At 49.0% G+C, this 26,032-nt stretch overlaps 1 protein-coding gene across 1 annotated transcript in view; it reads right to left on the bottom strand.

The window, feature by feature from the left end:
- TBL1X (transducin beta like 1 X-linked) overlaps positions 1-26,032 on the bottom strand; it is a 196,961-nt gene that overhangs the window by 21,510 nt on the left and 149,419 nt on the right. The window contains exons 5-12 of the mRNA XM_058441827.1: positions 21,902-22,047; positions 17,830-18,082; positions 14,438-14,570; positions 13,898-14,039; positions 12,939-13,002; positions 12,732-12,829; positions 8,714-8,774; positions 1,141-1,262 (exon numbers count right to left, since the gene is read on the bottom strand). Of these exons, the coding sequence (XP_058297810.1) occupies positions 1,141-1,262; positions 8,714-8,774; positions 12,732-12,829; positions 12,939-13,002; positions 13,898-14,039; positions 14,438-14,570; positions 17,830-18,082; positions 21,902-22,047 (1,019 nt within the window). The remainder of the gene's footprint in view (positions 1-1,140; positions 1,263-8,713; positions 8,775-12,731; positions 12,830-12,938; positions 13,003-13,897; positions 14,040-14,437; positions 14,571-17,829; positions 18,083-21,901; positions 22,048-26,032) is intronic.

Genomic DNA, 26,032 nt, shown 5'->3' with positions numbered 1-26,032 from the left:
TTTATCTGTTCTTCAAATTGGCCAGTTTCTATGCTCTCTAACCTTACTTCCGCAATCTCCCATCTGCTGGTAAATCCACTGAAGTGGCTTAGATCGGTGTCCTCACGCACATCTCAGGTGGAACTGTCACCTCGATGCAGAGGTGGGGCCTGGTGGGAGCTGTCCGGATCATGGGGCCAGATCCCTCGTGGCTTGCTGTCTTCATGAGCTTTTGTCCTTTAAAAGTATGTGACACCCCCTACTCCCCCCACCTCTTGCCCCTGCTCTGGCCATGTGAGGTGCCTGCTCCTGCTTCACCTCCTGCCATGGTTGGAAGCTTCCTGAAGCCTCCCCAGAAGCAGATGCTACCATGCTTCCTGTATAGCCTGAGGAACTGTGAGCCAGTTAAACCTCCTATCTTATAAATTACCCAGTCTCAGGTATTTCTTTAGAGCAATGGGAGAATTGAGAACTGCCTAATACACCCACCTATTAAGACTTTCATTTCAGACATTATATTTCTCAGTTCTCAATTTCTTTTCTTTTTTTAAAAGAGACAGGGTCTTGCTCTGTTGCCTAGGCTGGAGTGCAGTGGTGCTATTGTAACTCACTGCAGCCTTCAACCCCTGGGATGTGTCTACAGGTGTGCGTCACCATACACAGCTACTTTTAAAAATTTTTTGTAGAGACAAGAGTCTTGCTATGTTGCCCAGGCTGGCCTCAAACTCGTGGCCTCAAGCAATCCTCTGGCCTCAGACTCCCAAAGTGCTGTGATTATAGGCATAAGCCACCACACTTAGTCTCCATTTTTTTTAATGACATGTTTTTTTTCTATTCACTGCAGATGTGCCCCGTCTATTCATTTATTGTGAGCATCGTTTCCTTGATGTCCTCTACATGTTTCTCATAGCTACCTTAAAGCCTTTGCTGCCAAATCCACCATCTAGGTCATTTCTGAGTGAACTGTTCTCACTGCCAACCCCAAACTGGGTCAATCCAACCACCATGGTTACCATGGGGTAACCATGATAGCTCAAATAGCCAAGGGGTGTAGAAGAGCTGGTCTGCTGCTGCAGTATCTTTTAATTCTAGGCACACAAGAATCGGCTCCCACATCACATTCTCACAAACTCGAGACCAGTGACAAGAGCTCTCACTTACTGTGTGTCCCTGGAAGGTTTTGACTGGGCGGTCACAGCCGAGCCTGCACACATGGATACACATGTCCGTGCTACAGGAGGCAAAGGTCGTGTTGTTCTGCCAGTCCACATCAAGGGCGGGGGCTGCAGCAGGGAGGGAGGACATCTGCAGTTATTCACTGTGTGCACAGCTCCATGGATTTACAACAATGAACAGCACAGTCAAGAAGCCTCTTTAGTTTACTTATTTATTTATTCTAGAGACAGGGCCTGCTCTGTCACCCAGGCTGGAGTGTAGTGGTGTGATCATGGCTCGATGCAGCCTAGAATTCCTGGGCTCAAGGGATCCACCTGCCTCAGCCTTCCAAATAGCACATGCCATCATGCCTGGCTAATTTAAAATTTTTTTTGTAGAGACGAGTTCTTGCTGTATTGCCCAGGATGGCCTTGAACTCCTGACTTCAAGCTATCTACCCGCCTCGGCCTCCCAAAGTGTTAGGGTTATAGGTGTGAGCCACTGCACCCAGCCAAGAAGCCCCATTTAGTAACACGATAAAAACGTCTCAAGCGTGAACACAGTCTCTTTCTATGACCTTAAAGACCCTCTCCTGCCACGTTGGCAGGGATGACAAGATGTCCTGGGAGAGAGGCTCTGTGACACCTTCTTGCACCCCACGGCCTGCAGAATCTCCCGCTCCCATGGCACAGTTAAGAAAGGCAGGTGAGAGGGCCGCCCTGCCTGCTCTGTACCTCGCTGCTTCCAGCGGCATCTCTGCAGTGAGCTCATTTGATTTGATTTTGGACAGAGAGGAGAAAAAAGGAGAGGAAAGATTTCACGTCCTATGTTCAAGATACCTCAATATGAAAAAAACTCTCCCGTAACACATTAAGACATCCCCTTGACTAGGGGATAATTAGAGTCAATAAAAACCCCTTTGGGATGAAATGGGACGCACACCTCAGGGCCTGTGACCAACACCCTCCCTGACTTTGGGCCTTTCTCAGGTCCAGGTGGTTCAGGGTCACAAAGACAGAACAACGGGGAGCTGATCTCCCCTTGTAGTTTAGTTACAGCTATGGGTCTCATTCTCTACCTTCTGATTTATTTTCTAGGATGGCAGCTGGGAATCCAACAACTTCCCAATGTACCAAAATGGCCAGGGCACTCGTTAAAAGCCAGGCCCTGGTTCTGTCCTCAGAGCGTCTGACTCCACAGGGCTTGACCATGCCCTGAGAGGCACTGGAAGCACAGGTGACAGAAAGGGTGCTGAAGTCCCAGCAACTGGACCTCATTCCTCGTTCTGCCTCTTTACTGACGTGCAGCTGAAGGCTGACGGCTTCCTGGAGTCTCAGCTACAGATGTGGCTTTTTCAAGTAGCCCCAGACAAGGGGGAGCGAGACGAGGCACCTCAGGGGATCAGCAGTGCCCGGGACAGGGAGTGCACTGGAGGTGTGGAAGTTCCCACGGTGGGGGCCACTGTGCACTCTCATCCTCTTCTGTTTCTGGGGAAGCGTGGCTTCAACTGCTCACTCCTGTCCTCTAGCAGAGAGTGGGTCTGCGGCTGGGAGCGAGCACCTGTTCCACCTCCTCTCAGGCGTCCACGGACTGCAGGGGTCACCCGCCTTCCTAGGGGCCAGCAAGTGTGCTGCGCTCAGGTCTCCGGTCTCTTTCCACTGTGGGGGCCACAGCAGCAGATCATGTTCCCTGGGCTTCTTCCCACCTCATGCCAGAGAACTGATGAGCAGCAGCAAAGGCCATGTGATGCCGAGACAGAAGGGCACAGGGGAAGAGGCGGCTTCTCTGGTGATCTCTCCGCTTCCCCTGAAGGTTCTGAGCAACCCCACCCTCTTATTAAGGATCATCGTGAGGCTTCTTGTGCGGAGAGGACCTCCACAACCAGCCCTGTGTCCTGAACCCTGACTATCAAAGGGAATGACTTAGGGATGTGAAAAGCACTGTGCTCCATTACATGTGAAATGGAGGGAAGGGCCCTCCCTTCCCAGGGTTCATGCTAATTTAACGGAGTAATGTCTTACGGGGCAGGGAGCTTGGGGCTTCGAGAGCTAGTCGTCCGCATCTGACCACCTCTCGTAACCCTGCGCTTCCCATGCAAGCCCATGGAAATTACTTTTAGCTACTGAGTGGGCTCCATGATGGCCCAGGAGAGGAGGCAGCAGGGTTAGGCGACTCTACAAGCGTGCCCAGCCAAGAACTCTCGTTGGTTTTCCTAGATACTATGGTCCATTCTGTTATTTGCCAAGTTATGTTCTCCAAGGTAGCTGTAAACACTGAATTAGCCAATAATGAAGCATTGCTTCTAGGGGAAAGAGAGGGTTAGCTTCTGCCAGGCTCTGGCCACCACGTCCTTACCAATCGACCAATACAGAAACTCATCTTATGTGAGTTTTTTTTTTTTTTTTTTTTTTTTTTGGAGATGAAGTCTTGCTGTTGCCCAGGCTGGAGTGCAGTGGCACAATCATAGCTCACTGCAGCCTCGAACTCCTGGGCTCAAGCAATCCTCCTGCCTCAGTCTCTCGAGTAGTTGGGACTATACATGTGTGCCACCACGCCCAGTTATTTTTTTTTTTGAGACAGGATCTCACTCTGTCACCCAAGCTGGAGTGCAGTGGCACAATCTTGGCTCACTGTACCCTCAATCTCCTGGGCTCAGGTGATTCTCCCACCTTAGCCTCCCTAGTAGCTGGGACGACAGGTGCACGCCACCAAGCCCGGCTCATTTTTTCAAAGATGTTTTTGGCAGAGATGGGATTTTGGTGTGTTGCCCTGGCTGGTCTAACTCCTGGGCTCAAGTGATTCTCCCACCTTGGCCTCCCAAAGTGCTGGGATTACAGGAATGAGCCAATGCACCCAGCCATGTGTGTTTCCTAAAGGCAGTCAGCGCCGAACTGAGAAGAATCCAGCTTTCTCTAAATACTAGCCATCGATTGCCCCTACCCTTCCTTGGTCTTTAAATAAGAGGTGCAAGCCTCCATGTGTTTATCCTCCGTAAGCACAGGGACCCCATTCGCTTCCCCATCCAGCTCCCCACGCAGGCGGAAAGCGTGGGTGGGAGGAGCGGGTGTCAGCAGTGGTCTTTTCCACATCTGAGATCTCTCTTCTGTTCCATCCCCAGCAGCGTGTTTCATGACAGCCCCAAGGGTCTTGACGCATTTTCTTGGTTCTCGTTTACAACATCGCCTGAGCTAAACAGCAAACTTCCGGTCCAGCCTCTGCATTTGGGCATGTGATTAATATACCTGGAAATGTGACAATCTGGCGAGTGCTCCAAGAGATGGCGACCAGCATCTGATGACTCCTCCATCTAAAGCAAGCAAGCTGGTTCAACCCCTGGTCCAGGATGGCTTTGAATGTGGCCCAACACAAATTTGTAAACTCTCTTAAAACATTAAGAGTTTTTGTTTTGTTTTGTTTTGTTTTTTCAGTGCATCAGCTATTGTTAGTGTTAGTGTATTTTATGTGTGGCCCAAGACAATTCTTCTTTCAATGTGGCCCAGGGAGACCAAAAGACTGGACATTCCTGATCTAAAGAGAGGCTCCCCTGAGCTCAGGTGGTTAGCCCCACTGAGTCAGCTCCTGCAGCCACAATGCTTGGAACCACGTGGTGAATGGCCAGTAACAAGGCTGAGCTACGCTGGGGGCCTCTGGGCCCTCCCTCCCATGCAGAGGCCAGTGTGATTCAATAGCCCTCATTCTTCTGGGCCCAGCCAGACATCCCTTTTGAAATGCTAAGAGATCTACAGGAAGCTGCAAAGGTAACACAGAGAGGTCTTGTGTCTCCTTCACCCAGGTTCTCCTGAAGGTTACATTTTGTGTAGCTGTAGCGTTGTATCGACGCTGGCAAGTTGACACTGGTGCAATCTGCCTGTAGAGTGCTGTCATTTTATCACATGGGTAGATGTGTATCGCTGCAATTGAGACCCAGAAGTGTTCCGTCGCCACTAAGATCTCCCTCAGCTACTGTATCGGCTCCTCACATGCCTCCTCAACTCCCACACCGCTGACGGGTCCCAGGTTTCTACCATTTCAGCATCATGAGAATGTTACATAAATGAAAGCACAGAGCATGCAACCTTCTGAGACTGGCTTTTGTCGCTCGGCAAAATGCCCTTGAGATCTCTCCTGGCTGTCGTGCGTCAATAGTTCATTCCTTTCCGGGGCCGAGTTTCACTCGGCCTCGAGTTTCACCACGAGGCTCTGAGCTAAGGCTTCCTGCAGACGGTGACCAAGGGCGCCCCCATGAGGTGCTACTGGGGAAAAGCTAGTGGGGCAAGGCAATGTCTCCTGTCACCCCATTAAACACCAAACCTGCCACAGCCACAGAAAGGCGCTCCTCACCGCTCTTCCCAGCTGCATTTCACCTGGAAGAGTGAGCTTCTTTCTCTTCATCTTGAACGTTCTCTAACACACTGATTGATACCAAAAAGACAGCAAGTAACGGCTAGATACGTCCGACCTGCCGATGGGAAACGGGTCTACCTCATGGCCAGCCAGATTACAGGGGAGAAGCTCACGCAGTTCAATGCGGTTTGCGGTCTTCCTGGGTCAGCTGGGTAGAAAACCCTTCCATAGGGCCCTGGGGACACTTTGGGAAAGATTTTCTGCTGAGATACTTTACAGATGAATTCTTAAGATACAAATGTTAGAGGAACCTTATTGATGTTTACCTCGGGCATATTTTTCTCTGAAAAACAGAAGCCAGAGCTTTCTGCACTAGACACCCCTGCCTCACCCCCCGGGTCTGCGTGTCTGGTATTCTAGGGCTGTGAACCTGTCACAGCATCCTTCTTGCCTACAAAGGTAGATTTTGGCACTTAAGCCAAACGTGACGGAACTCCACTGGGAAGGGTATTCTCACTAGCCACCTGCTTTGATTTGCAGTCTAGAGCACAGAGTAGCAAGTGTCTGGCATGGAGATGACACACAGATCACAGGCTGTAGGTGGAGTTTCCAGGGAAAGATGGAAAGGGTACGGGGTTTCCCTCTGGGGTGAAGAACACTTTCTGGAGGACCGAGTACACGTGCTACCTGCATTGGGAGCCTTTTGTCTCTAATATGCTCAGCACCTTCATCAACAGTGTTCAATTAAAGCAACACCAGTAACAAATTTCACCGGCAACCCTGAGAGGCGTGTTTGGTGTGGGTCCCAAGCTGTGCAGGAGTGGCTCTCCCTCTCCACGACAGCAGAGCAGAAACAGCGTCCTCCCTGAGTCTCCCTCACTCTCTGAGCTGCCTGTATGAGGAGTCCCTGCTGAAGTACTGCATGGAATATAACAGACGTGGGTTCCTATGCATCTGACACAATCGTGCCTCGATAGGACCTCCGGTTCATGGTCTTGTTTCCTGCAGGGCCCATGTCCCCTGCCTGGAGCCCTCCCCAGGCACCGATGGCTGTTCTGTATTGGATGGTCGTTGGGGTTAGCCCTCCCATTCAGAACATCATTTAAGCACTCCAAGCTGCCTGACAAGAAAGACACTCAGATCTCCTCCCGGACAATGCCCCGGGGACAGCTGATAGAATAGTCAACTTTCGCCCCACATATTTAGGAATTCCTTCAAGATGGATCAGACATTTGCCCTTAAGGGAAGTGGCACCTACCCACTTCTGTCCACTTTAAGCCAGTCTGAAGACTTCCAATAGTCTATTAGCTCTGCGGGTGGCCATCTGTCTTTGTTTTAAGAGGCCACGTCTAACATCAGGACTGAGTTACACAGAGGAGGGAGTTGGGAAAGAAAATGAAGAATCATTTTGGAAGACCGAGGTGGGCAGATCACTTGAGGTCAAGAGTTTGAGACCAGCCTGGCCAACATGGCGAAACCCCGTCTCTACTAAAAATACAAAAATTAGCTGGGCGTGGTGGTGCACGCCTGTAATCCCAGCTACTCGGGAGGCTGATGCAGGAGAATTGCTTGAACATGGGAGGCAGAGGCTGCAATGAGCTGAGATCGCACCACTGCACTCCAACCTGGGTGACAGAGTGAAACTGTCTCCAAACAAACAAACAAACAAAAACAAAACAACCCATGAAGAATCAGGTGGGAATCTGGAAAATGAGACTCTCTACAGACTCCAGACCCCTGGGCTGCCGCATGTGGCCTGGCCTGGCTCCAGTGCACAAAGGAATGTAGTTGGGTCCAGAGCAGTGGCCACACATCTGCGTAGCAAGGTGTTAACACCACAGGCCCGAGGCTGATCTCCCTACAGAGGCTTGCTTGCAAGGCCGGCCCTTGGCTAGCAACTGAGAATTTAGATTTCCGGAGAGTTCCCACCCTTCCCTAACAGACGCAAGCGGCTCACTCTGCTAACACTTGTTTGTGCAAACAGTGTGTTTATGCTATGCACCTGCTTTCCTTCTGGGGGCTCTGCAGTTTTGGCTTGTACTAGGCAATGGGTGCTCACATGGCCAACCCCCAATAAAAACTCTGGGCACTGAGACTCTATGGAGCTTCCCTGGTATAAAACACTTCACAGGCATAGTTACAACTTATTCCTGGAAGAATTCAGCATGGCCTGTGAGAGTCCACTGGGAGAGGAGCCTTCGAAGCTCTGGATTTGGCCGTGTGCACCGTTTCCCTTTGCTAATGTTGCACTAAATTCTTGTGCTGTTAGAAATCTTAGCTGTTGAGTATGTTGACTCCTGGGGGTCCTCGCAGCAAACCACCAATCCTGGGAGTGGTTTCGGGGAGCCCCCAAAACAGCATCCCCTTAGAACAGCAAGAGAAAGGAGCCTGCACGGCTTCTGTGGTTGGCTCACTGCTGTGTTTCAGAGCTCTGAGCAGGTGCGTGCCGAGGTCATCTCTACCTTGCAAAACCTTAAGAACAATCAATGCTTGCCACAAAATGGGTCTCCTTCTGACCAGTGAGGCCCCCTGGGCTCCACACTCTGTGCATTCAGTTACTTTAAGGGGTATTTCAGGATCTCATTCTGTCACCTAGGCTGGAATACAGTGGTGCAATCACAGCTCATTGCAACCTTGATTTCCTGGCTCAAGCAATCCTCCTGCCTCAGCCTCCTGGGTAGCTAAAACTAGAGGTGTGTACCACAACACCCGACTAATGTTTTATATTTTTTTGTAGAAACGGGGTCTTGCTTTGTTGTCCAGGCTGGTCTAGAACCCCTGGGCTCAAGTGACCCTCCTGTCTCAGCCTTCCGAAGTGCTGGAATTACAGGCATCAGCCACAGTGCCCAGCCTAATTTTGGATTATTATTATTATTATTATTATTATTATTATTATTATTATTATTAGTTTTGGAGACAGGGTCTGGCTCTGTTGCCCAGGATGGAGTGCAGTGGCGCAATCTTGGCTCACTGCAAACTCCATCTCCTGGGCTCAAGCCATCCTCCTACCTCAACCTCCCGAGTGGCTGGGACCACCATGCCTGGCTAATTATTGTATTTTTTGTAGTGATGGGTTTCGCCATGTTGCCCAGGCTGGTCTTGAACTCCTGAGCTCATGCAATCCACCTGCTTCGGCTTCCCGAAGTGCTGGGATTACAGGCATAAGCCACTGGGCTCGACTTGAATTATTATTTTTGAATTACAAAAAAACAAACAACAACAATAAAAAACTCACCTGAATGAAAAGGAAACTGCTGTTTGGCTTCTCCTGTGTGGGCATCCCAAATTATTGTTGTCTGTGCTCCGCAAACAAAGGAAAAAGTTAGTAACTATTCTTGCAAAGTTTTCTCTGGAAACATTTATCATACAAGAAAAGACAGTGAGCCCTTCTCCTTATAAACCGGCACTGTCCGATAGAGATAGAGAGTGAGCCTTATGGGCTAGTTTCAATTTTCTGGGATCCAGATTAAAAAGAAAGAAACTGGTAAAATTCATTAGCAATCTATTATATTTAACTCCAATATGCCCCCAAATATTGCCATTTCAACATGTAATCAGTATCAAAACCTTACTGGGATATTTGCCTTCTTTTTCTCCCATACCACATCGTTAAAGTACAGCATGTTTTACACTTAGCAATCTGGATGGCCACGTTTGATGAACCTATCAGCCACATATGCTGGCATCTCCCTTAACTCATGTATGCCTGAGGTTGCAATTTTTTGAATGTTTGCAATCAGACCTTGGCGATGACCCCGAGCAGTAGGATATAAATAACTCCCACATGCTTAGCATTCCGATAATGGAACCAAGGCATACATGGGTTTAAGGACAGGGCATCCCTAACCAATACTTGCAAGAACTACCAAAATTGGTAGCAATTCCTCCTCATCCCCAAATGCAGAAAACTGTTGAAAAACCTGGAACAGAGCACCTCCAGAGATCTTTGTGGCATTTGTTCCAAGTGAAGGGCTGCAGAGACGAGCATTTCTGAAAATGCCTCTGCCCATCCCTCCATGAACTGGGGACACTAGACATGGCAGAGCCATTGGCTTGCACTGGGGCCAGGCACCAATGTATTGGTCTAATAGTAAGTAGAAAGGTTGAGTTCTCCCTTGGAAAGCAAAGGAAATCATGAATTTTTATGAATTTACTGATGCTAGGAAGATACTTAGAGAACCAGCTCAATGAATAGCATTGGAGTTATGTCTTCATCAACTGGAATTTTCCACTTAATTGGAAACTTTACACCTCTCTGTTAGTGACGCTCAGTCAAGATTTTGCTTTAAGAAGAAAGAGTTCTATTTTGTGTTGACTGTAGACATTTTCAGAGGAAAGCAAGCAGTGAGTGTCTTTGAAACTTGGTACTCCTGGGTTTTGGGTCAGTTCTAGACCAATTAACATTTCTTTGTTGGGGTATAACTCTTCTTAATTTAGCCATGCAAAAACAAATCTAACACTGCAGAGAATATATAAACTCTTTCACAGTTCTGATATCATTTCACCTATTGCATCAGCGACCGGTCTCTTAGTTGATGTTTATGTTAAATGTACATTGGACAAAAGAAAACGGTTATGCAAACATTTGAAGAATGTGACATATATTTTAGTCACTCTGTGTTGGTCAACACCAGCATCCCCTAAGTTACATTTTCTCTCTGAGTGTTATATACAAGGATGTTATTTTCACTCCTGCTGTGGTTGACTAAGTAATGATGGTGGATCGTACCCAGCCCAAGAGACTAACATAATTCCACATATGCATTTTCACTGATCACACAGTCCATCACCTGGTGGAGTTAAGACTGATAATCAGTGAGAAAAACAATCACAAATGTTAACAGTCTCCAGGTAGGAAGGAGGCCAGGAAACAAACAGCGGAAGTTAAAGGGCAGTAGTTACTGGTGACCAGGGCCTGAGTTCCCATCCCTCTGCACTCTGCACCAGCTGTGTGTCCCTAGGCAAATTAATAACCCTCTCCAGGCCTCCAGTTCATCCTCTATAGAATGGGAGTGATCATACTTGTGCCTGCCTCCCATCTTGGCAGTACTGGATGGGTTAACACATGCAGTAGTGAAGTGCTTGATAAAGAAAAGTGCTGTCATTTTCATGAGTTATTTTAATAACTCAAGCAGCAATTACTGAGAGCCTACTGAATGCACAGCAAAGTGCTGCATATGCATGTTACTTGAATTAGAACATCTTGGCAAAAATCTGATAGTAGCTACGTGAGAACGTTTATGTGTCAACCACAGCAACTCAGCTTTTAAAATATCATAAACGAGGCTACTAAGTCTGAAAGGTTTCTTGGCTTAAAAGAGAGAGAGAGCAATTATGAATGAATGATTTGTTGACCTAGTTATACCCTAGTGCAAGAGTCCACAAACTTTTTCTGTTAAGGGCCAGGTAGTAGAATTTTAGGCTTTGAGGGCCATCTGGTCTCTCTTGCAACTGCTCATCTCTGCCATTGTAGCATGAAAGCAACCATGGAGAAGTCTCAACAAAGGGGTGTGGTTGTGTCCCAATACAACTTCATTTAAATTTAAAAAACAGGTGAGGAGCCAGACTTGGCCTGTGTGGGCCACAGTTTGCCAAATGCAATTATTTCATTTAGCAATTTCTCCCAAAGTGGGATGATGTTCAGAGGTCAAGTCTATCGTTTTATTTATTTATCTATTTATTTATTTATTTACTTGAGAAAGTTTTGCTCTTGTTGCCCAGGCTGGAGTGCAACGGTGCGATCTCGGCTCACCGCAACCTCTACCTCCCGGGTTCAAATGATTCCCCTGCCTCAGCCTCCTGAGTAGCTGGGATTACAGGCATGGGCCACCACGCCTGGCTAATTTTGTATTTTTAGTAGAGAAGGGGTTTCTCTATGTTGGTCAGGCTGGTCTCAAACTCCCGACCTCAGGTGATCTGCCTGCCGTGGCCTCCCAAAGTGCTGGGATTACAGGCATGAGCCACCACGCCCGGCCAACTCTATCATTTTATAACTTTCAGAACTAGAAAGAACAGAAAGCTCTGACTCAGTAAGGTTTTCTTTTGTATTGTTTTGTTTTGTTTTGTTTTGAGACAGAGTCTCACTCTTCTTCCAGATCCAGGCTGGAGTGCAGAGGCGCAATCTCGGCTCACTGCAACCTCCTCTGCCTCCCTGGTTCAAGAGATTCTCGCGCCTCAGTCTCCAAGTAGCTGGGATTACAGGTACCCGACACCATGCCCGGCTAAGTTTTGCATTTTTAGTAGAGACTGGGTTTCATCATGTTGGCCAGGCTGGTCTCGAACTTCAGGACCTAGTAAGTTTTCAAGTTATCCTGAAATCATCACAAAATACAAAGCTTTGTGGAGGCCCGAGCATCCTCCAGTATTCACGCATGCTTTTCCAGTTGTTGTAGATACACAAATTCATGTGAAAACATATCTTTTTTTTTTTTTTTTTTTCCAATTCTAGATAATGCTTCTTTTCCAAAGCCATGACTTAGAATTCCTGCTGAGTCTCGGGAACACACAACTGTTCCACGAAGGCTGTCTGGGTTCATGACTCCAGCCAGCCTTGTCGCTGGACAAGTGAGGAAAGTGAAATGCATAGAGGCCGAGGTTGCTGGCTGAATCAGACTCAGGCCCGGGATGAAGTCTGCATCCCCTTACTCTTTGCCCTTGGGTTCCCACCCCATTGATGGCTTTTAGATGCACCTGGAGTTAACGCCACCGTGTCTCCCTGCAGCCCTGTCCAGGTGCAGAGCAAGTCGATTCTAACCTGGCTCTGTGGGCCACCGGGAGAGCGTGCCCTTGTAGCCAGGTTGCTTGACTCCTGCTCAGAGAAATCTGCAGTCTACGGTGGGAAGCAGCAGTTTATCAAACAAGGAAAGCCGAAGCCTGAAGCACACACACAGCCTGTGCCACTCGCCCCTCAGTGGGTGAAAGTTCAGGCAGGGCACGCCCCATACCACGTGGCTCCTTCCAGCAACTGACAAATGCAATGTGGAGATTTTCCTGTCTCTACCATTGAACCACGTACCTCAACTCAAATAAAGGGAAGCTTTGCACAAGGGTCTGCAGAACAGCAGAATGTATTAAGAGATGATGTGTTACAAATGAACAGAAAGATCAAAACCACAAAAACAAAGCCTAAACAAATCATTTTCATTTCTTAAGGGGAAGCACAAAGCCTACGAGTTCCAAGAAACCACGATGTTGAGATTAAAAATATATAACCACCTGTAGATCAAAGGGATGTATTTTAAGCTAATACTCACTTTGTCTACACCAGCACTCAAAATGTAATTCCCCTTTCTGTTCCATTTCAAGGCAAAGATGGGGCCTTTATGTTGGCCTAAGGTGCTGGCCAGGTTACCTGTTAGTAAAAACAAACATGTTGACTTCAATGTCATGGTCTGTTCACTCAAGGGTTAAGTTCGGCAGCTCCTCTTACCCGACCTCAGCACGAGGGACACCGAACTCACCATCTTCCGTCCATATTCTTGCAAAACCGTCATATGAACCCGTAGCCAAGAGTGTTCCATTGGTCTGAGGGCCAGAAAGAGACAAAAACCCACAAAAACAACTTAGGAGCGGCAGCACCGAAGCAGCTCGGAGAGCCTCTCCCAGGATCCCGGTACACTGGAACCATTTGCCACTGTGTGTTCTTTAATGACAGAATTGAAAATACCATGCTGAAAGTTATCGTAAGACCTTGAAGAAAATAAAAGGCCGTCAAACTGTGTGCATCCCATGTGTCAATGCACAGAACACCTGGTGCTGAAATTCCAAGGTGGAGAGTCACCTTTCCTGGGCTGCACGTCGTATCTCTCCAGGAGAACTACCTTGGGGCTCCCAGCCCACCTTCCCACCATGAGGCCACAGGCTCATTTTGCTAAGGCACGCTCACATGCAAAGATATGGCTACTGAATACACAGCTCGCTGCCTGCCAAATGCAGCCTTGTTAATAGCTCTTAGAAGCCAAGACTGGCCGGGGGCAGTGGCTCACGCCTGTAATCCCAGCACTTTGGGAGGCCGAGGCAAGCGCATCACATTGGGTCAGGAGTGCGAGAGCAGCCTGGCCGACATGGTGAAACCCCATCTCTACTAAAAATACAAAAATTAGCCAGGTGTAGTGGCGTGAGCCTGTAATCCCAGCTATTCGGGAAGCTGAGGCAAGAGAATCGCTTGAACCCAGGAGGCAGAAGTCGCAGTGAGCTGAGATCACACCACTGCATTCCAGCCTGGGCAACAGAGCAAGACTCCATCTCAAAATAAAAAAAGAAGCCGAGAACACCTCTCTGGCAGCCCATCAGAGTGGGGGCTGAGCACACGGGACCACCTGCCTCCTATGTCTGCACGGGCTCCATTGCTGCAGTCCCCGCCTGGTGGCTGGCCGATTTTACCAATTTCAAAGTGCCCAGGGGGGGGGAAGATGCTTACATTCCAGTCCAGTGAGGTGACATCTTTGTTACTCGGGACGTCGTGGCCCCCTTCTCGTATACAGTGCCTCAACACGAGCTGGGTGGAGCCCCCGTTGCTATTCTCATTTAGGTTCCATATCCTTGCAGTTGAGTCTCCGGATCTGCAGAATAAAAACACAGGAGCCTCTGGCGTTTGGTTCAAATGGGATAAGAAGCTCTCCACAGCTTGCTCTCTGGCCAGAGGGCATCTTCAGCACGTGCTCTTCTGTCTTTTTCATCCCTCTGGATCCCTGTTTCCCTCTTTGCCATCTATGCATTTGGTAATTTAAATGCCGTTGTGTTCCTCACCACCACATGGAGAAAACGACTTGGAACTACGGCTTCTCCACAATATGAGACACGTAGAGAAGTGGCTCATAGAGCCACCCATTCCTCTGTCTGCCCACATTGGGGTAAGAAGGGGAGTGTGTGTTCCTTAAGGCAGAACTCCAGAGAAGGGCAAGCAACTCGCATCTCCCATCTCCCCAACTCTGGAGCGCCCCCATCCTGACATCCTTACCCGGAGGCTAGCAAATCACTGACAGGATTCCAGGCACAAATGAACACCTCGGACTCATGGCCCCGAAGGACTGTGGCTTTGCTGGATGGAATCTCAACCTCTCCATCTATTTCCATTGGCTTTGCGTGATTATCTGTCACAGGAAACACAGAGAGACAAGTGGCATACCAATACAAGAGAAACACACTTAAAGGGCGCTTTTGTTTCCAGAAACATTTTTTTTTTTATGTACTAAGTAATACTACCTCCCACGATTCCTTTTCTTTCTTTCTTTTTTTTTTTTTTTTTTTTGAGACGGAATCTTGCTCTGTCGCCCAGGCTGGAGTGCAGTGGCACGATCTCAGCTCACTGCAACCTCCGCCTCCCAGGTTCAAGCAATTCTCATGCCTCAGCCTCTCAAGCAGCTGGGATTACAGGCATGTGCCACAACACCAGGCTAATTTTTGTATTTTCAGTAGAGGCGGGGTTTCGCCATGTTGCCAGGGTTGGTCTCAAACTCCTGGCCTCAAGTGATCCACCTGCCCCAGCCTCCCAAAATGCTGGAATTACAGGCGTGAGCCACCATGCCCGGCCTACCTCTGACGATTCTAACGAAATCATGGCTTTAGTGCAATTTAGTAAATATTTTAGGTTTCCTTATATATTTTGACAGTCTCTAAATTTCATTAAGGAATAAAAACAGTTTGCTAAGTGCAGTGGCTCACACCTAAAATCCCAGTGCCTCAGGAGGCTGAGGAGGGAGGATTGCTTGAGACCAGGAGTTCAACAGCAGCCTGGGCAACATAGCAAGACCCCATCTCTGTAACAACAACAACAACAACAAGAAATTAGCCAGGCATGGTTGTGCACACCTATAGTCCCAGATACTCAGGAGGCTGAGGCGGGAGGATCACTTGAGCCCAAGAGGTTGAGGCTGTGGTGAGCTATGATTGTGCCACTGCACCCCAGCCTGGGTGACAGTTATTCTTTATAACTGGGGCCAGCTAACTACAGCCCATGATCCAAACCTAGTCCCTGGCTGCTTCTGCATAAATAAAGTGTGACTGGCACACAGCCACTCCCCAGGTTTTTGAATTGTCTATGGCTACTGTTACGGGCTAAACTATGTCCCCCTAAAATTCATATCTTCAAGCCCCTGTTTCCAGGACCTCAGAATGTGGCTGTATTTGGAGACAGGGCTTTTGAAAAGGTGAGCAGGGTAAAAGGAGGTCACAAGGGTGGGCCCTAACCCAATGGGACTGGTGTCCTTATGAGAAGAGGAGATCAGGACGCAGACACAACCAGAGGAATGAGTACGTGAAGACATGGAGAGAAGACAGTCTCTACAAGCCAAGGAGAGAGGCCTCGCAAAGGAACCAGCCCTGCCCACACCTTGATCTTGGTCCTCCAGCCTCCAGAACTGTGAGAGCAAATTGTTAAACTGCCTGGTGTGGGGCTTTTTGTTACAGCAGCCTGAGCTGGCTCTCACAGCTGTTTTTGCACTCTGACAGACTTTAGTAGCTGTGACAGAGACTGCATGACCCTCAAAGCCTGAGACATTTACTGTCTGTCCCTGTAAAGAAAGTTTACTAGCCCCTGGTTTACGCTACTGAGAAAGCAGCAATATAGCCTGATCATCAAACAATTAGCCATGGTTAACAGTTTCACAATACGGTGAGGAATTGAGCATGCTTCGTCATATGTCTTTCGTAAAGGTGCTCTGGTGGAAAACCCGGGAAACAGAAGCAATGTGATCTTAGGTTACGTGTCACTGAGTAGGAGTGCTGTTTATGTAAAAAATAAGAAAACGCCTCGTGGTCCTGCTTAGCTCGAGAAGCCTGATACAAAACATTCAAACGACAATGGGACTCTTCAACGTTGGTGTTTCTTCCATGCTCTGAAAGTGTCATCTGGCTGGAAGAGAGGAAACACATCTTTCTGCATGTGGCAGACCCACTGTCCCTGGCGATGGCAAGACGGAAACTGGCATCTTAGCCAGCCACGCAGTGGCAGGGGGCCTGGTAACTCCAGGCAGGTGTGACAGCCAGTATTTTCATTCTTATCAAAATGCGGCCTTCCAATGCTCCTGCCTCCATAGATTGGGCTGTGGGTCAGGCACAAGATGCAGGGTTTGAGAAGGGGGTTGGGGTGGCTGTTCCAGAATTTCAACCAGGGTGAACTGGCCACATGCACAGAGGCGGAGGGCCAGACTCTTCTTTCCCTGCCCCACAATTGTGGACCTTATCAATAGAAGGCTGGTGAGAGATCTCTTCCTTTTACCTGAGGCAGGTGGCCTTTCTGTCACCCTATTGCAATAGAAACGTTATTAACAATCTGTGAACCTTCCATTAAATGCTGGATCTGCTTCTCCAAGAATTTTTTAGCTGGTGCCTGTGGATGGTAACTTGTCACAGGGCTTGGCTCGGGCTGCAGCCTCATCAGAGGCAGCCGGCTGGCTCTCTACACACCAGGAAGTTGTGGAGCCAAGATGTACCAGGTAAGACAGCAACGCCATAGTCAGCTCGATCTTCAAGGACTGCTGGGCTGCATGGCTGCTCCGAGGGCAACAACTTTCAAATAAGGAAGAACACACACACATACACTACACCATGCACAGGTGTGTGCGTGTGCACACCCATGCAAGCGCACACACACACATACACTACACCATGCACAGGTGTGCATGCACGCACAAGCACCCGCACACAAACACACGCATGCACACACACAGATATACACATGTACAACATACATATGCACACATGCATATCTGCGCATGCGAGTGCACGTACACACGCGGTGCGCCATGCACGGCGCATATGCTCGCTCTGAACTTGCACCCTGAAGTGGCGTCCCTAAGGGTGTATAGAGCAGTATGTCTAAGTGGAACAGGTTCTCTGGGTAGAAATTTGGGCTCTCTGTCTGACTTGCACATACTCATGGGCAATCACCTAACAGGGACTGATGTCCTGGGGTTTTGCAAAGACCAAATAAGCCTATGCCCAGTGTCTGGGGCCCAGTGCCCTTGGCAGGAACTGCAAGCTCAATAATTTTACCATAATTTGGCCAAAAACCCTCAACATGGAAGGCTGGAGGCTGAGACTGAAGGTGTCCATGAATGCAACGCTTTTGTTTATCACGGGCAATAATCATGCGTCACATGAGAGTTCTCAGACTAGCAGCGCAGCACCATTTCCTCAAGTTGAAGATGAGGGTAAAGAAGGTCAGGTCCAAGGGTCGTGATGGAAAAAATGGAACGGGAAGTTCTTCCGGCCAGATCGTAAGCAAACACTAGAGAGCAGCTTCTAAGACATTTATAGCAGGCAGGTTTTGAAGAAGGCATTCGGATTTGCCCAAGAAGAAAACAATGAACCCAGAGAGGCCCACCGAACTCCCAGAGCCCCTGCACTCACTGACTGAATGTGCTCTGTTCTCTTCCCCATTCACTGTGGCCTCTCTGTTCTTCGATGGATTTTGCTGGGAAACGCCGGCTGAGGTCGTGGTGGCTGCCGTCGCTGCTGCCGTGGCTGCCGCTGCCGCCGCACTGGCTTGCTGCTGAGCGAGCTTCTCTCGGAATGCCTGCTGCCGCGTCTGCACCACATCGGGCATCACAGCGTCTATCAGTGACAGGGACTCTATGGGGCGGCCGTCGAACACTGTGCCATCCTGGGGAAGCAAGCCAAGGTACAGCTGTCAGCTCATGTGGGTGAGGGCTCTGGGAATGGCCTCTGTTCTCTGGGCAGAAGCGCAGAGGAGTGGGGCGCAAACAGCTGGCTCCCAGCAACCAGGGGCCACGGGGGAAGCGGCATGGACCTGGAGCCTGGGGTGAAGGGATCCCATGGTGGGCAGGAGGGCAGGGAAGGGGACACGACAAACTGTTGGTAAGAACTAAGTGTGATGGTTGTTCTGAGTGTCAAACCCAATTGGGGCATTGAGGACAAAAAGGCCATTTATTCTTGACAGAAAGTGCTATCCCTGATGGCACGATTCTCAACGTTGGGGGGGGGGGTGACTGTGACTCCTTGGGGGGCATTAGGTAACGTCTGGAGACTTTTTTGGCTGTTACAACTAAGGGAGGAGAGGTGCTCCTGGCATCTGGTGGGTGGAGCCCAGGGATGCTGCTCAACCTCCAACAGTGCCCAGGATGGCCCCACCACAGAGAAACATGCAGCCCCAAATACTGAGGGCTGCGGGGGAGAAGGCCTGCCCACGTGCTATCGCGACTGTGCAAAATCTCTGCAAATGACCATCCATTATACGGGAGGGTAACGCTTCAGAAGCAGAGCCCAAATGAGATGTACACAGCATTTAGGCCTGGATTCTGGGTCCATCCGTCCATGGCATTTAATAAAATAGGCTCTTGCTGCTGCTTGAAATGACTCCCTGGGTTCAGGGTTAGACTAACTATAGCCATGACACAATTGACATCACTTTGTTTTGATTCATGTTTTTTTTGACTATTCTTTGATTCTCCGATTTCCGTATACCATGAAAAACTTTCCATACACGTTTAAAAATATAGCAGGAGGTTCTTTCCTTGTGAAGCACGCCAAATATTCCAATCAGGTGAACCTCAATAAGCCTTGGGGTTGTATCTGGACGAGCAAACACATGTTTATATGCTCTGAACCTGAATTACTTCAGAAATGAGGAAGAACTGAAAGGCTCAGGTTTCAGCTGAAGAACTAAATGAAACATCACTCCAGATGGTTTCTGATTACAAGACAATCTTCAAAATAAACAATACAACCTATGTAAAGAACCAGCTGCATCACCTCCTCAGGCGCTCTTGGCCCTTGATTCTGGCCATGGAGTGGACAATGGTGACCGATGGGTCAAGACGCTCCCACACCCCCTTCCTCCTTCATAAGTTCACATCCAAATGAACAAGCCCCTGACAAAACGCGGTAACCGTCCAAGGTAGTAACAACATGTCCTCATTTAAACTCTGTGGGCACATTATCTCTCTCTTTTCTTCCTTAGAGACAGGGTCTCGCTCTGTCATCCAGGCTGGAGTGCAGGGGCACAGTCATGGCACACTGCAGCCTCAAACTCCTGGACCAAACTGATCTTCCTGCCTTAGCCTCCCGAGTAGCTGGGTTACGAGCACGCGCCACTGCACCTGGCTAAGTTTTTTTATTTTATGTAGAGATAGGGTCTCACTATATTGGCCAGGCTGGTCTAGAACTTCTGGCCTCAGGCAACCCTCCTGCCTTGGCTTCCCAAAGTGCTGGGATTACAGATGTGTGCTACCGCCCCTGGCGTGTCTCACTTTTTAATGATTAGAAACCATTGTGACAAATGGGACGGTCTTTCATTAGCCCCTAGAGTGCTGGAATCTGGAGTGCCGAGGGAAGGCTACCCATGAAGGCTTCTCAACAAATGAGAGGCAGAAGGCAATGAGCAGAGAACAACAGAGTCATGGGCGCTTCGAGACCTGAGGGCTGGCTGGCCCTTGGGGACACGTCCTCTTAGATACACACATGTGCGTTTTGCAGTGAGGAAACTAGACAGGGCCAGGAGTCAGCGGACGATCCAGGGCACACAGTGTGAAGGGGTTTGCCAGGGAAAAAGGAGCACAAGAGAGGAAAAAACACCGGAGTTTCGAAAGCCACAGCTTTGTGAAAAATCGCAGGCAGAAGTGCAAGAAAGAAAACAGGGACTGGGTACAGTGGCTCACGCCTGTACTCCCAGCACTTTGGGAGGCCAAGGTGGGAGGATCACTTGAGACCAGGAGTTCAAGACCAGCGAGACCTCATCTCTACAAAAAATAAAAAAATTATCCGGATGTGGTGGTGTGTACCTATAAGTTCCAGCTGCTCAGGAGGCTGAGGCAGGAGGATCTTTCGAGCCAGGAGGTTGAGGCTGCCGTGAGCTATGATTGTACCACTGTACTCCCACCTGGATGACAGAGAGAGACCCTGTCTCAAAAAAAAAAAAAAAAAAAGAAAAGAAAAAGAAAACAGGATATATTACTTTGTGATTTTCTGAAAGAGTTTTTTAAAAGGTAAAGAGAAAGCAGTGTAACATGTTGTGAAGGAGAAAGGTTCATAAGGGCGAGACCAGTTCCCAGAAAGATGGGACAGAGGGAATCCTGGAAGAATGTGACTGCCAGGTGGGATGGATGACAGTACAGTATGGAAAGTTCAGTAGAATCACGCACCTGGGTCAAAGTAGGAGAAAGAGGGGCAGAGGGAGGAAGTTGCAGGGGACTGAAAAATACGTGACAGGGACCGTCTGTGGTCCCAGTGCTTTAGGAGGCTGAGGCAGGAGGATCACTTGAGCCCAGAAGGTCGAGGCTGCGGTAAGCCATGATTGTGCCACTGCACCCTAGCCTGGGCAACAGTGTGAGAATCAGTCTCTAAAAATAAAATAGGGACTCAGGTGAAGGTGGCAAGAAAGCTTGTGGATCCCATTATTCCCCAGAAGTCAAGGGGATCTTCACTGCAGAATCATGAGACCAGAATAGGAGGGGACAAGAGAGGGTGAGGTGTGTGGTTTAAAACCAAAATTGGTATAAAATTGGCACAACTGCTCACTGTGGACCAGTGTAAAAAGTGGGAGGGGTTCCAAGCCAAGTGCACAGTTTTAATGTGCGTTTATTTTTCCAACCTCCTACCCCATCTGCTCTACAACGAGCCCGGTAATGAAAGCATCCCTTGAGATCCTCGTTAACACAAGAGCCATCACCTCTCTGCCCTGACGCAGCCTCTGGTGATGCCCTCTGTCGGGTTCTGCTGAAATACAGATTCCACCTGACCACGTGTGGGGCCCCTCTCTAACCAACCTGCTCCAGAAATCAAGAAGAGAGAGCAAGTCTGCGTAAGTGCAAGGCGAACGTCCACTCCGAAGCCCAGAGCAGCTGAACATCTGCTGCATCTTTTTCAGATGTGGCGGTGTAAGTGTTTACATCAGCTAACAGCCAGTGATTCTACATTTAAGTCAAAAACACAGAGCCATGTGGGAGGGGCACTGGAAGCTTGCTGCTGTGTATCCACACAACCGGTATTAACACAAAGTGGAAAAACCCAACTTTCTTCTTCTTCCTCTTTTTTTGTTTTCTTTTTTTTTTTTTAATTTTAGAGATGGAGTCTCACTGTGTTGCCCAGGCTGGAGTGTACTGGTGCAATTATAGCTTACTGCAGCCTCAACCTCTCAGGCTTAAGTGATCTGATCCTCTCACCTCAGCCTCCTGAGAGCTGGGGCTACAGGTGCGTACCACCACACTGGGCTAATTAAAAAATTTTTTTTTGTAGAAATGCTGTTTCACCATGTTGTCCAGGCTGGTCTCAAACTCCTGGGGTCAAGTGGACTTCCTGCCTCGGCCTCCCAAAGTCCTGGGATTACAGGCATGAGCAACTGCACCCTGCCGAGGAATTAATCCCAAACGCCTGAGGGAAACGCATGTTAGCTTCCAATGTGTTCCAAGCTCTTGCAGCTTCCCAGGGCTCTGCTGTTTGGGGGCCGGGCCCAGCAGCTACGTACCTCATTGATACTGATCTCGGCCTCTACATACTGCAGGCCCTTCTGGAGAATGGAGATGAGGGCGGCCGGTGGCACTAGCGTCCCATTGATGTTGGACTGGCTGATGTGGCTCTCAATCCCAAATGTGAAAGCTGAGTGGGAAAAACCTGTGGCAAGAGGGGAAAGCCGAAGTTGAGTGAGACCCCGAATTGAAGGAGGGAGGTGCAGCCATTGAGATCTGAAGGTGGCCCGCGGACTTCCAACACACTTAATTTGCAGGGACAGACACGGCTGTAGAATGCCCAGGGATGCTTCTGATTTGGGTTCAGTGAGGTGGGAAAGGGCAGGGAGAGAGAGACGGACTTCAGACCCAGGAAGACCAGGGTTGGTATGTGATGAAACAAGGGACTTTAATGGTAGAACCGTTTCAGTGTTATTAAGAACAAAGCAGAACAGACAACAGCTTGCCCTGCATGCCCCGGTTGGACATTTCTGTTACTCAAATTTGGCTCCAGGCTCCCCCACAAACTCCGTGGTTTGTAAGACTGTGCAGAAGCTCACGCTGAAGCCTCTCTGTGTCAACCCCTGAAAGCACACAGGGCACCTTTCTTCAGCCAAAGATGAGGGAACAGCAAACGCTGACCCTGAGTGCTCCTGGCACGCGGGGCAAGTGTATCACAACTCAACAACTGAAGACGGAGAAGAGGCCGTTCTGGACTGACTGGTGTGGCACTGAGTCATTTTCTCAAGACACTGGGAATTTTCTCTTTGCTAATTGATGCTGGCTCTTTTCCTCTCCTCCCCCAGTGCATCTCTTTCACTGCTGCTCTAGGAAGCTGCTGATCAATGATGCTTGGCAATTTAAAGGTGTTTTCAGATCAGCTTTGGATGAAGGCTCTTGAATGAAGCTGTTGGGAAGGGGCTCAGGACTGAATACACAGAAAGCCATGCCTTGCTCTTGTGGATGGCGCCTGCTTCAAGGAAGAAGGCAATGGTGCAGGGCATCTATGTGGAGGTCTGGGGGTGATGAGGAAGCTGCGACAGCCCTTCATCAAGGAGAGAGAGGGAGGTGGCATCCTACTGCCAGCAAGCCTAGGCTGCTGCAGGGAGTTTCCTAAAACAGGCAACCCTGCCTGGCAGGGCTGGGTCACTTTGCTTGGTGCAGAGGCGGCCTGGGGGTGCACAGGAGCTTGAAATCCTTGGGAGGTGGAGGTCATGGGGGGATCTCGTGTGAGGAACATGCACCCCCAGTGCTCGGCTCCCTGGCAACAGGTGGGGTGGACACCAAGGCATTCCTATGGTGTGGCTTTCAACTCTCACACTGTTTACATCTTCCATGCATGAGGCAAAGGAGCAGGACGCAGGGAGTTCGGAAAGCAGCCACTCTACCTCCCTGGTTAGGCCACTCTGCAGGCTGAGAATCTACTTATCCCAGGAGGCAGGACTGTCAGCCTTGCTGGACAGGTGCTCCTCTTCCACTGTCTTTCATTCAGAAAATGGGGGGCAGTGGCAGCCGGCTTCCCTCTGATTCCATATCAGCGCCCTTCTGCCTCGCCTTATCCAAACGCAAACTGACCTTGCAATAAGCAAAACGCTCACCAGATGGGAACGTTCCTCCAGGAGATGAGCTCTGCGCTGTGCTCTCCTTGCTGCTTTCTGACACTTCACTTTTCTCTGTCTACTCTCCCTCGTCCTCAATCCACCCTCTGTTCTGTCCCCACCGCCAGGTTGTAAAGAACATATCAAATGTGTAGTCGAGATTTAGCTAACAGAGTAATAGGGTAGCTGCTATTAATGTTACAATCAATTGCACAGAGCCTTGCATATTTCTTTACAAAACTATAACCGCCTACATTAGGTTGCAAAGGAGCCCTTTCCAGGTTCCCCTATCCCCAAGGGTTCCTCCGCCCCTGTGTTTTTGGAGGAGATAAGCCAAGGCTGTTTACAACAACCTCACCTTTTCCTTCTGACTTGTCTTCTCTCTCTCTATCCACCTTCCTTTTCCCCTACCCACTCCTACCAAAACGAAGCAACCCACCCTTGGGTTCACCAACGACTCTATTCTCCGCCATGCTATACAGAGTTTTACCTGCAAGCTTTTACCATTGAGGTCTTTGGCAAAGTGTGGAAGAGAAAAACCCCAGTCAATGGATAAAGCAGGACCTCACCGCATTCTTGGCTTGGCAATCCACTACATGGAATCTTCCTTATCTACTCTGGGCCACAGTGATTCCTCTCTCATAGACATCATGACTCTCACGGCTGATGGGGGCCACTCACGTGGCTCCTACTCAATGGCTTCAAGCCTCTCGGCATCATTCTGTCACTGCCCCTTTCCCCTTGATGAATTAGTCTCTGAGATCTTTTGAGGGTAACTGACAGCCTCCTGTTGCTCAGTTTGTAGGGGTGGGGCTGAGATCTAAGCCTGAGCAGCCAGAAAACCACTCTTAGCCACCATGAAACAGTATGTAGAAACATCTACTGAATGCACCAGAATGCAGCATTATGTGCTGATGACGGCACCTGACAAGCAAACCTCATGGCTGATGGAGCAATTGTGGAAGGAAAGTCTCATGCTCCTGGGATATTTCATTCATCCACTCTGACTCGCTCATTCCCATAAGCAGCACTGGGCCACAGAACTGATACCTGCAGTCACATGCTCTGTGAAACAGAGCCGATTCTGACCACATTACCGCCTTCAACCAAACCTGGGCACTCTGTCCACTACACCTCAGTCTTTGTAGCAGCTGTTTGGAGTTGGTACTATTTTTGTTTCACACATAAGGACAAATATTGGAGACATCAGGTAACCCGCCTAAGGATCATGTGATATGACACTGAACTAAACTATGAACCGTAGACTATGTGACTCCGAGATTCCGCTTTTTACTTTATACTCCAAGACCCTCCCACAAGCACAGGAACCAAAATTCTTGAATTCCCTGCATGGACACAGACTCCACTTCCACCTGGCTGCTCAGCTAGACCACTGGCAGCTCTCAACAGCAGCCAGGGTGGGTGCAGCTCAGGCAACTCACAAAGAACGGTGTGCAAAGCTCGGTCTAACCCACGGTGGGAGTGTGCCCTTGATTTCTCTCTCATCTGGGTTTTTAATGTTGAGTACATGTTTCGGCTGCATAACTTTATCTCTCTACATGATTATGCTCTCCAACACAGATTTCATTTCTAGATCGTGTGGACAACAGTATTCACATTCAATTAAGTCTTCTTGGAACAAAGAGATGAACCAGTAAAGATGGATGAAGGGTGTGGCGTCTGAGACCTCTGCAAAGAACTGAAAGTCGTCTGCCAAAAGGAATATCCTGTGCACATGCACAATGACAAATGCGCAGGATAAAGTTCTACAGGGGTACCTTGAAGGTCTTTCATCAGCTTGGGTCCTCTTTTGGAGAGGGTAGGTTGTCATGACTGGAAATTAGGCACCTTCATAAAGACCTGGGAGATGTGCATTCTATGCCATGGTTAACAGAAGCCCTCCTATTTGCTGAAATTTTCACTAGCTGCATTTCTTTGAATGGATCTCTACATGGCCTCTAGAGCAATGGTTTTTCAGACCATTTGCTTGCAAGATTTTCTTACTGATTTCTGGCCATGTGGTCTCATGAAGGCAAGCAGGAGGGCTGGACGGAGAAAATGTCAGCAGCAGGCAGAATGGCTGGGTTCTGTCCTCGTTCTGCCACTGGGTGCCTGGCCCATGTCGCTTCATTTGGCTGGGCCTGCATTTCCTCCTCTGTGGTACAGGGATAAAAAGTACCTTGAGGTGCTGATGAGACACATAGATGGGACAGCAGCCAGACCCCCGACACATTTGATGGAGAGAAGACCACAGTGAGTGGAAAGGTTGCTGTCCCAGCTTTCCTTGTTGGAACAATAAGGATGTCAGATGAAATGGCCACTAGGATATTTGCTAGTTCCGATATTCATTCTGGGACAGGAAGACGACTGCTACGTTCCGAATGTTTGTGTCCCCCCAAGATTTGTATGTGGGAGACAAATCCCCAAAGTGAAGGTATTAAGAGGTGGGGCCTTCAGGAAGCAATTAAATCACGAGGGCTCCACTCTCGTGAATGGGATCCGTGCCCCTATAAAAGAGCTCAAGCAAGCTCCCCTGCCCCTTCCACCATGTGA

The sequence above is a fragment of the Hylobates moloch genome, unplaced genomic scaffold (genome assembly GCF_009828535.3).
Source record: "Hylobates moloch isolate HMO894 unplaced genomic scaffold, HMol_V3 SCAFFOLD_7, whole genome shotgun sequence".
Lineage (NCBI taxonomy): Eukaryota > Metazoa > Chordata > Mammalia > Primates > Hylobatidae > Hylobates > Hylobates moloch.
This window is presented reverse-complemented; position numbering and strand designations above follow the sequence as displayed.